The sequence below is a fragment of the Phaethon lepturus genome, unplaced genomic scaffold, assembly GCF_000687285.1.
Source record: "Phaethon lepturus isolate BGI_N335 unplaced genomic scaffold, ASM68728v1 scaffold7311, whole genome shotgun sequence".
Taxonomy (NCBI): Eukaryota; Metazoa; Chordata; class Aves; order Phaethontiformes; family Phaethontidae; genus Phaethon; species Phaethon lepturus.
In genome coordinates, this window is record NW_010518378.1 from 20,994 (window position 1) to 31,976 (window position 10,983).

General features: G+C 37.5%; 1 protein-coding gene across 1 annotated transcript; it reads right to left on the reverse strand.

Moving 5' to 3' along the window:
• Positions 1–5,117: 5,117 nt before the first annotated feature.
• LOC104628201 (E3 ubiquitin-protein ligase RBBP6-like) lies at positions 5,118–8,452 on the reverse strand. The gene is made up of 3 exons (XM_010296708.1): positions 8,413–8,452; positions 7,842–7,941; positions 5,118–5,226 (listed from the first exon to the last, which is right to left on the reverse strand). The coding sequence occupies exons 1-3, from the start codon at positions 8,450–8,452 to the stop codon at positions 5,118–5,120; spliced, it is 249 nt and encodes an 82-aa protein (XP_010295010.1).
• Positions 8,453–10,983: the final 2,531 nt, after the last annotated feature.

Genomic DNA, 10,983 nt, shown 5'->3' on the forward strand with positions numbered 1-10,983 from the left:
ATTCAAGTTCTACAATCAAAACATAGCAATAGTTAACCTCTATTGTAGTCTGGAAGTTTGCACTATTATCCTCTGAGTGTCACAGAAAGGCATTTCCAACCTAGTACCATTTTTATTTGTTCAAAACAAAGTCCAAACCTGTGACAGCTTAAGAGAGTGGCTTGTGGTTAATAAGAAGAAACCAAAATAACCAAACCCACTTGAGATCAACTTACTGCTCCAGAATATCTCAGAGGGACCCTTGTCAAATGCTCACAACTGCTTAAAAGTCAAAGGGGTAAGGAAGCCATCAATTTTCAGCTAAAAAACATTTTTTTTTTTTTAAATTAAGTTTATTTGAGAAGGACACATCACTACAGGAAACTAACTTTCAATGTAGTTTGTAAATTAATCAGTTAATGTCTCATCAATTATAAATGCACATGTTTATGCTTTTATGAACACAGTAGCTGCCTGTCAAAATAAAGCACAGGCACATCAGCCCTGAAACATGAACTCTGCCCCTCCTATCAGTAAGTTCAAAAATGCCAAACTCTCCATACCCCACAAAACCCAAATAAAAACACCAATCCAAAACATCAGCCATAAAAGTAACCCACCACTTTGTCTAGAAAAAAAATAAACTGCTTAAATTATTGAAATAAAGATGTTTACGATGGCACAGCAGCCTGTAAAAATTGAGAAATCTCAAGGAATTGATCACTTGTATTTTATTAGATCACAGGTCATACTATCCTAATTAGTTCAGAGGGACCCTTGTCAAATGCTCACAACTGCTTAAAAGTCAAAGGGGTAAGGAAGCCATCAATTTTCAGCTAAAAAACATTTTTTTTTTTTTAAATTAAGTTTATTTGAGAAGGACACATCACTACAGGAAACTAACTTTCAATGTAGTTTGTAAATTAATCAGTTAATGTCTCATCAATTATAAATGCACATGTTTATGCTTTTATGAACACAGTAGCTGCCTGTCAAAATAAAGCACAGGCACATCAGCCCTGAAACATGAACTCTGCCCCTCCTATCAGTAAGTTCAAAAATGCCAAACTCTCCATACCCCACAAAACCCAAATAAAAACACCAATCCAAAACATCAGCCATAAAAGTAACCCACCACTTTGTCTAGAAAAAAAATAAACTGCTTAAATTATTGAAATAAAGATGTTTACGATGGCACAGCAGCCTGTAAAAATTGAGAAATCTCAAGGAATTGATCACTTGTATTTTATTAGATCACAGGTCATACTATCCTAATTAGTTCAGGAAATGTAAGAATTTAATACACCCCTTGCTATCAGACCAAACCCAATTTTTAATGATGATGAAAACATGGATTCAGAGCACAATCCTGTAATCTTTTTCTCCATTGCAACCACACTCCTCCCTCTAGCTACCTACTGCAACAAGCTCACAGGAATGAAGCCCTCAGGCCACCAGTCAGTAATGGACTGCAGTGTTTACTGAGAACTAATACTGAAGTGCAGTTTTTCCACAAGCAAAATGGTAATTTTTATCTTGTTCCTTTTCAAGTATATTGAATTATATTATGCCACAAGCAGCAGTTAAGTTTACGCTAGCAAAACATTATCAGAAAGCCATTCTAATCAGTGCTTATTATGTCTTAAGTTGTTCAAAAACATAGAATAAAATTTCACAATGTAAACTGAACAGCTCTCCTCAAGAGGTCACTAAATTGATCAGAAGACCGAACAAGCTCTTGGCCTTTACTACCTAATGTAGTGGAAGAATTCAAGGGAGCAGTTTTAGCGCTCTGGGGAAAAAAAATACCTACATGCGTAAGAGGATTCCTCACTCCAGTTAATCATTCCGCCTCTGTATGTTCAGGAAAGTACATACAACATTACTGTATGACTAACTAAAAAGTGCCTTTGGAGAGGAACACCCAGATCTGGAAAAAGAGCCCTTCTTTCCATCATAAGGCTTACGAGAAGATTCAACTTTCCTGCTTCCCAGAACATTTTGTGCCTAATTATGTTAAAAAGGAAGCCTGATCAGGTATTTTGAAGCTTCTTGCTCCATATGCCACTCCTTTTTACATGTGGAAAAACCAGCCTATGTTCTCTCATGAAAGGCACAACCACTATCATTTTGTGGTTTTTCAGAAGCAAACAAGAAATTAGGGAATCTCTCTATTGGAGCCTAGCATTAAACAGTCTAGTATTAACCAGTAACTGAAACACAACAGTTAATGAACTATTAATTAGTTTTTGTATTTTTTTAGGAGGCCTAAAGTATTATTTTATGCCTGCAGGCAACAGTCCAATTCCTTAAAGGAGGTGATAGCACTCCTTTCCACTGAACAGTTATCAAAAGCAGCAAGTAGATAATTAATGTGCTATTTAGTATGTTTGCCCAACAGCCATCTTCCAATGATCCTACATTCTTGTTTTCTTTTCCTTTAGATTTCTACTGAAATATTTCTTGACAGTCCCTCAAATCACTCAAGTAGAAACAACATCTCCATGAAACTTGTATATAACCCTAAGATAATACTGCAGAAGAATTGAAAAAAACCAAAAAAACACACCCAAAAAACCCAGAAGCAACAGTCCATGTATAACTCCCATTTCATACAGAAGACTAAGCAGAAACTAACATAAAGCAAGTGGGAAAGGGGACAGAAAGTAGGAGGAAAAGGCTAATCTCACTGCTGGAGTGCTACATTTAAATTACAGTGGTTTCCTAAAAACCAATAGCTTGGCTAAACTAAAAATTCAGCCAGGAAGGATCACAGTTGTGTTTGACAGAGCTAAGACAATGGGCATGACTCTCTGCACTTCTGCAGCCTCTAAGGGCAAATGCCAGTTAGAGACCCTTGTGGTTACTGAAATAGTAATATCAAGCAAAAAAGGATCCACCTTCTTGATTTGGCTGTAGTAACAGTAGGACAGCAGCATAAATTTGGAAGTGTAGAATGACAGCTAACATATGAGCAAGACAATGAAGAAATATTCCAAGTATAAGCTTTTGTGCATCCTTTTAAAAAAATCTTAACCGATTTTAGTTTTACTGCCTTACTGTTTAAAAATAATTGCCAAGCTTTCCAGTGATTTATTCCTACCCCACTAAGATACAGGTTCTGCTTTGAAATACATAAATACGTGTATTTCAAAAAAACCCAAACAAATAACACCCCCCTCCCCCCATTTTAGACCAAGACCTGAGTTAGCTTTATTCTTAAAGCCAATTGTATCTCCAACACTAGAAGGGCCTGAGGCTGCAGCGCTTTTACAGTGAGAGAGAGAACTTGTGAAGAGAGATGCAAAGCTTTCACCCTCCCTATGGCTACCCACAACCCACATCAGGTACAGTCAGAGCAAACAAGAGCCGAATGTTTTCACTTTGTCTTTCATTTACTTTGCTTAGTTCTAACTAACACTAAGCCTTCCCCCCCGCTCCAGGGTTCTTCTTTTTTGAGACATCTCTGTTAGCTCATGGGAAGATTCTACTTAGAAATGTAATACAGACATGCCAGGGAACACACAAGGCTAAAAGAATGTTAACTTTATTTATGAACATGTGATTTGTGTTTATACACATGCTAGTAAACAAAAATAAAAATAACTGTTTTCAAGAAATAAAAACCCATCTGAATTAGATAAAATACTATAAAACGTGGTTTACACAAACGCATTACATTAGCTACTAGGGTCACTGGGACAGTTTAACTAACTCAAACTCACGATGAGAGGCATTCATGTCCAAAAAAGAATTCAAACAAATCCGTGATAGAATTATGGATGTCAGATTGAGACTTAGTGGTTTTTGACCTACATACAAAAAGTTTTCAATTTTTAAGGTGATTGAATACCATTCCACGAGAATCAGAGGTTGTATTCTTCACAGAACACAGACCCAGGGTTCATGAATTTCTAGATTAAGTTATCCTATCAGCTTATCAAGTGATCAGATCCAATGATCCAGGGTTAGTGTAATGCCTCACACCATTCTAGCGAAGAAAAAGCAGTTATACTTAAAATAAAGATGAAAAATAAAAAAACACCAAATAGTAATTTGTATACTGTAAGGACTATTTTGAAATGCGGAGTTACACACAGTATTCAACCCAAGTGGGAAATCAAGGTCTGAAGAAAAATGCTGCCTCTTTTCCAAATGTAAATTCAAAGCGGTGGTATACTAAAGAAAGGCTTACTTAACCTTTTGGAAATTAAAGCAGCATCCAACCCTGAAGTAACCCAGATACAAAAATGTAATGCAGCTCGAAGTTAAGAAAAATGACAGGGATTTTACCCACAAATGCACCAGGCTCTTCTAACCTTGTGCCAAAATTTGTACACTGGGTTTTAGGTATTTTAATTTGCAGTCAAACTATTAAACTAAACTGCTTCATCAGATAAAGTGGAAAGATCAAATGCAGAACTTTAGAATACCACTTTGTGTAGCAATGATATTTAAATTCACGGCAATCTAAAGACATTTATGTACTCAGAGGGGCCCAAACAATATCACTTCAATTATATAGTTTTAGAAACACATACCCAAGTATTTAAGGACATGAAAAGGAATCATTTAGCTGCACAGAACTGTCCTCAAAACATGTGGGTTATGTTGGTTTTGGTATTTGTTTGAACCCCCAATTCAAAAGTAAGAAACAGTACCAAGTTTAACAATAATGGTTTCTCAGTGGTTTTTGATAACATTTTCAAAAACCATTAGGCAAAAAAAGTATTTAAAAAACAAAAGCTAAGTGATACAATGTGAAAATGGCAAAAAATACACTCCAAACAATTTTTATTGCAAGAAACAAAAAGCACACAACAACCTATACAAACATACATATTACTAGCTATAGACAGACAGATGTAGAACATGGGACCATGTTCAATTGTGCAAACCTTGAACCTACATGATCTAAAAACGATCGTACATTATCTGTACAACACAAAGTCATACAGGAAATATTCTAGTATATTCAATATGAAGTACAATGCATTACTAGGCACAAATACCAATATTCACATTAGAACTGTGCAAATGATGGCATTACTCAGTTTTTACTATGCTGAATCAAATACATTGTCTTTACAACATATACTATGTTTACTGGAAAATATATTAAGTTATTGTTTGGAAAATTAAAAAAGGCTACATGGTTTAGAATTAAGTGCAGTGTGTAGAAAAAAGTGTGAGATTGTGTTTTTACATACTGCTTTTGATGTTCCACTCACTGGCTCAGTTCGACTTCTAGAAGAAGAAATAAAGGTGATCAGAATTTACAATAAAGCACTTGTACCCAACATAAAGCAGTGAAAACAGATCATAAAATCTGAACATCAAAACATTATGATCTGATACTCTAGTGCATGTGGAAAATTATTCGTATACATAAACTGTTCTCTCTTGGTACATTCAGTGCAACTAAAAAAGACCCCCAAAAATCATATTTCTGCTTGGTCACAAATTACACTAAGACTTACAGATACACAACACAACAATACAAGAGGAAATCCTCAGATATTTTGTCTCTATGTAAGTATCAGAAATATGAGGTCTGTACTACAGTTTTGTGTTCTTAAATAATCAACCATGTAAATATGAAGGCAGCTCTAGCCAATCTGTATATCCCTAGTATTACAAATAGGTACCAGACACAGTACTTTAATTTCTAAGAAAGAACAGTGATAGTCTAGATGAAGTGCAAGTTTACTTAGGTGAAAAAAAATCAGTCATCTGACAAAGTAATAACATTAAAATGTCAGCAGCAGTCTTTAGAACAGTGTTTCTTTGTGGAAGCCCAAGCACTGTGTTCAGATATCTAGTATATTTAGCCATGAACGTGCCAAAATACTAAATGTGTTACATATGCTATATTGACTAAAAATAGTAGTAGAAATGTCACCTGAAAGCAGTTTCTAGGATTTTGTGCGATTTAGGAGTCCTGTGACAAAAAAAAAGGTCTTAATTGCCAGAATTTGCTGTAAAATAATCTTGAAAATGCTACAGTATTTTAGGAAATATTTATTACATTGGAAAACTTGCTGAGATTCCACATACTCATTGATCTATATCTGCACACTACTCGTCATGAATCAGACATGCAACCACTGATACAGTTAACAAACAATTCATACATCATCCCAAGTGTCCCATGAGCAGAGGCAATTCAAAGGCTGCTGTGGAATTGATGTACAACTAGAAAGGCTCATGCTTCCTGCCACTGCTAGAACACCACCAGGCTCGCAACTACAGCCATGTACCTCCTGAAGATATGGAAGCACAGGGAAATACTTTAGATTACCACACAATGGTTTCTTCATCCATTTACCTCGAAGAACATGCTACAAGGTGAGTAATGCATTTTTGAAGGCCTCTCCGCCATTACAGCATACATTCATCATTCCCAAACATGAAACGCTCTACCAATTGTTTCTGCAATGTTTCCAGCTGAAGAAACAGAAAGCTGATCCGCCTGGTTAATTTTCAGCAGTGCCATTCCTTCCTTATGCCCACATACAGGTATCTAGTTGATCTTTGATGCTAGCAGTGTCTCTCCTCTCATTTTAGGGCAGCTTTACAACATCAGGAGAGGCTGCCATCCAACCAGAAATGGAGGCGGCATTGACAAGACAGCCCTAAGCATACAGATTTAAATTAACCCCCCAAACAAGGCAATGTTTGTAAGCACAATGCTGTGGCATCCAGAATTACTAGGCAGTGCCTGAAAGCACTGCAGCAACTACTGCAGTAATATGCCCAAAGTTTACATGCAGAGCCACCTAAATTCAGGTATTTTGCTTGCAAATGCTTCATGGGTACCAGGATGCTGCTGTACTGTTTGAGGCACACTGTAACTCAGTCTACTTTACTGACTGATAACCAACGTTAGAAAGACATGGCAAAACCACCAGCTAATAATATCTACTAATTGTGGGGGACAGGCCTATCTTTAAGAAGGCTGAAGACATGACCATTCAAATAATGCTAATGTACCTGATATAGAACTGGACTGTATGAATACATAAATGACAGCAACAATCCTGTAGTCAGGATGGCATTTGAATATCTGTAATTTTAGTCAATACACCCAATTCTCTGTCCTCCATAAATCTTAGGCACATGGAATTAACACCTGGAGCACAGATGTCAGCTTAGGGTAAAAACAGACTTCGAAAGGTAACTAGTAATGTTTGGTAACATGCTAAACTGCTTCCTGAGTTTCAAGTTTGGAAAGGATTAACTGTACTTCATCATACTCATACAAAAGGCAGTACACTTTACGGTATTGTTCTTTTTCTCTTGCCTGAAACAGACACCGTCTTTAGGAAACTAACAGGAATCAGTCAGGAATGAAACTTCTTGTTTGCACAGTTTGCCAACTGGCAACCCTTGGTCTTTCCTCTATAGCTAGTATACACAAACCCCAGGTTTTGGGAATCAGAATCCCTGCCCTCCCTTCCCCAAATGCAAGAAGTAGTCCAACACTGAGAATCAGGTTCTTCTGAGATGGGAACAAATTAGAATTTTACACTACAATGCGTATCTATCTTTACCATAAAAGCAGACACATATAATAATAAGAAGAAACAGGATCTACAACTTGGGTCTCAGAAAAATCAATCCCAAGAACAAACCCAATAGAAACATCTTAATAGTTATGATTGTTGGAGTGTAAACCCATGTCCCAGCAGACCTAAAAAAATCTAAGTCTACTTTGGGACAGATACATTAAAATGTACCCCATTACAACAAAATTAACAGCAGCTTTAACAAGATAGAATCTGAATGCCTCTGTAAATCAATCTCAATTTAAAAAGTTAACACACTGAAACCCCTCACAGAGAATACAATGCATTACTTACATAACATATGTTTTGCTGGTAGCTTTAACTCCTCCAATAGGGATTCTTCTAACAATTACCGACGAGTTCTTAGGAATCAGGGCATTATCATCTGTGTATTCTGAAAACAACAAAATACAGAAAAAAACCCTGTATGTAATTACATATTAATAGATAATTAATAGTTACAAATTGACTGAGTTTTTTTAGCACTTCAGAGAAACTCTTTACAGATATAGAAGCAAAATTTTGTATGTAATGCCACGCTTTCATTGTCTTAACACACTAACAACACACTTCAAGAAATCTTCAGGTTTGATAATCAAACACAAGCAGCAAAATCTTTTTTTTTTTTTTTAAATAGTTTGAATGCCAACAGCAAAATGGTCTCAAAGGTCACTAAAGGAGTATGCTAATGCATGAGGTTCTTTCCTGATCTAGCTTATGTTGCTTTTGCTTCTGTTAGGTTACAAACCCAATAGATCTTTTGAGAAAAACAAACCACAGCAGTCTCACCTGCATAAACCAGATCTGAAGTCAGACGAGCTTGCCCTGCAACGAGATGCTTAGCTAAAGCATGAAAACTCTGTACCATTACTTTCATAGCTGTTCACTAAAACCGATTCACCCATGCCACTAGTGCTCAAGACCGACAGAACACACAAGAGAGCCTGCCACCTCTGCCTACTTCTTGGCACTTAATCCATCAACCACCACACTTCTCAGCTGCTTGAGGCTTTCAATTTAAATGGAAATGAAACTGGCAGTGCTAGAATTTGGACCACAGAAAATTGGGATTTTTTTTGAGCTTGCTTTCACAACTAGGGCAGAATTGCTCTGACTGAAGTGGTGTCTCCCCTCTTAAGCTAATCATCTAGCCCAAAGTAACCCAAGCGACATGAATTCTTTTGATTTGCTTTTTGCAGAGCAGAGAGACTCAAACAAAATTACTTATGAAGACAGCCTTTAAAAGCCTTTAGAAAACAGCGTGCTTGAACCTAAGTGTGCTTTGCCTTGGCTTACACCATGTTAGACTTCTGAAGAGCCGGAAAGCCTTCTGACCTTTTACATAAGGCCCAAACAAAAAAAATCCACTACCTGAGACACTTTGACTGAGTAAGCTTAATATGCAAACATCCCTCCATGACAGTGGTTTTTATACTGTACTTACACAAGCTAGATATGACTAAATATTTTTAAAGCACTATCAGCAGCCATTCCCTGTAATCTGCCTGCAGTTTTAAACACTAAAAGCCCTTACCTTTGCAGACCGAATCAGAACAACGGTCTGAAAACCAAAGATGCTGTCCACCTAGTCAAGCTCTGTCAGGGTGGTTTTGCCCAGTGATCACACACAAAATATGAATATTTCACAGTTTATGCTCCATTTTTCAGTATATTATTCCTACAGGCATTCCCTTAGACCAAAACATACGTACCAGAAGACATCATTTCAGCAATGAAATGAAAAATGAAAAATTACTTGTATTTCAAAATGACAGAATGCTTCTTCAGAAAACTGAGAAATCATTTAGCTGAAACTAATTCCCGATCTTCCCCCCTAGGGAACCAAACAGCAAGCTTCCTCTGGACTTCATAGTTTAAAACTGTAGGGAGGAAGGACTACTAATGACAAACCCAGAAGCTTTTACAGAAGTTACATCCTGAAACCAGCCCCTAGAGCTCTTCTCGAAAGGAAAATCTAACCAATACACAGCCACCTGTCAAGGCAGGCCTGCGCTGGGACTTGTTGATGGAGAAGGAGCTCAAAGAGTACTGAGGCCCAGACAAACAACTGGGAGGTCATGCCAGCTGCAGTTCTAGAAGCCCAACGCAGCTGCTTCTACCTGCAGAAGAGAGTCATAGAGTATCCTTTCTGGTTCAGACCACAAACCCCTGGACTGAGATTTCAGAGGTCTGGAATAAGCAACAGTGGCTCCACAAAAAGGCAGGAGTTTGCTACACCTGTGCCAAACTGAGGACTGCGGTAGTTCTGCAGAAGATTACAAATGGCAGCACCTCTCTTAAAAAAAGACGGTGTGTATGAGGACAGCAGCCCATGCATTTATTGACAAAGTATAAAAGCTTGCAGAAGTCAATTTGAACATGCACAACAGGTGTATGATGCAAAAAGGTAAGTCCTCCTAGTATTCTGTGACAATTCATTGACCATTAGAAGAGAAGCATTAACATCTGCCTTCTGAATAGCCTATCCTTGCATGTGTACACATATAGATACATGCTTATTTTCAGTCCACTTAAGTTTTACAGTGAAGAAAGCTCCAGCTTTCTTCAGCTCCAGTTCTAGTAACAGACTGATGTAAAAATGAATTCACCTTAAAAGTCAACCAGTACACATTTAAATGAACCAACTGAAGAGGGACAACAGCTTGGTGAAGTAAATGCTTTACTTGTATAGGACACTTATCATGGCACGTATTTGTATTTGGTATTTGAAGTATCCCACTAGCTTAGTCCCTGTGTCAGAGTTTGTGGAAGAGTGTTTACATAGGGCAGAGTACATAGCTGAGTTAGTTCTGTGAAGGGACTTGATACCAGTTGGCTTTACTACATTTATTTTTCCTTTGCCCCAATTAATTGCATTCATTTTGGTGATGACATTTTGTTAAAGGTGAAGTCAAGCAACATAGACTAAGAAGTAAACTTTTTGTTTTAAATATGGAAAAGCACTCCAGCTTTAGTCCTAAGTCCCTGGAAATTTTTGTCTGCTTGATTTGAATTTAACAGATACCAGCTTTAACAGCGCTCAGACTAAACTGCCATCTCCCAGCAGGAACCTGTTCCCCGCAGGCAGCAACATCGCTGAGCAGAGACTTGGCAACTACCAGGACCTGCAAAGCAGTGTCACTCTGCCTCACCACATGACTCCACATCTGCAAAGTGAACAATCACATCATGTTCAACAAGGCTACTTTTCACATTTGTCCAAGCAGAGTTCCAATAGAAATGTTCAACAAAGCTGGACGTAACCGCATTGTTGATTCCTATTCCCTTACAGCGCAAAACTTGTTTTTACTGCCAGTGGTGGTCAGTAAGTGGCTACTGGGCTTTTGTCAATCTGATCTGTGATTAAAAATAAGCATTCAATTAGCTCAGAAAGCTTGCACAAGCAAAGAAGATTTGGATGTTATACTAAAGTCAA

What these genes read in the sequence shown, in the direction of transcription:
- LOC104628201 (XM_010296708.1), bottom strand. Translation starts at nt 8,452, where the DNA reads ATGGGTGAATCGGTTTTAGTGAACAGCTATGAAAGTAATG. An exon ending in GAACAGCTATGAAAGTAATG is followed by an intron (nt 7,942 to 8,412) that starts GTACAGAGTTTT and finishes TGTTGTTTTCAG; the next exon opens with AATACACAGATGATAATGCC. An exon ending in ACCAGCAAAACATATGTTAT is followed by an intron (nt 5,227 to 7,841) that starts GTAAGTAATGCA and finishes TTCTTCTTCTAG; the next exon opens with AAGTCGAACTGAGCCAGTGA.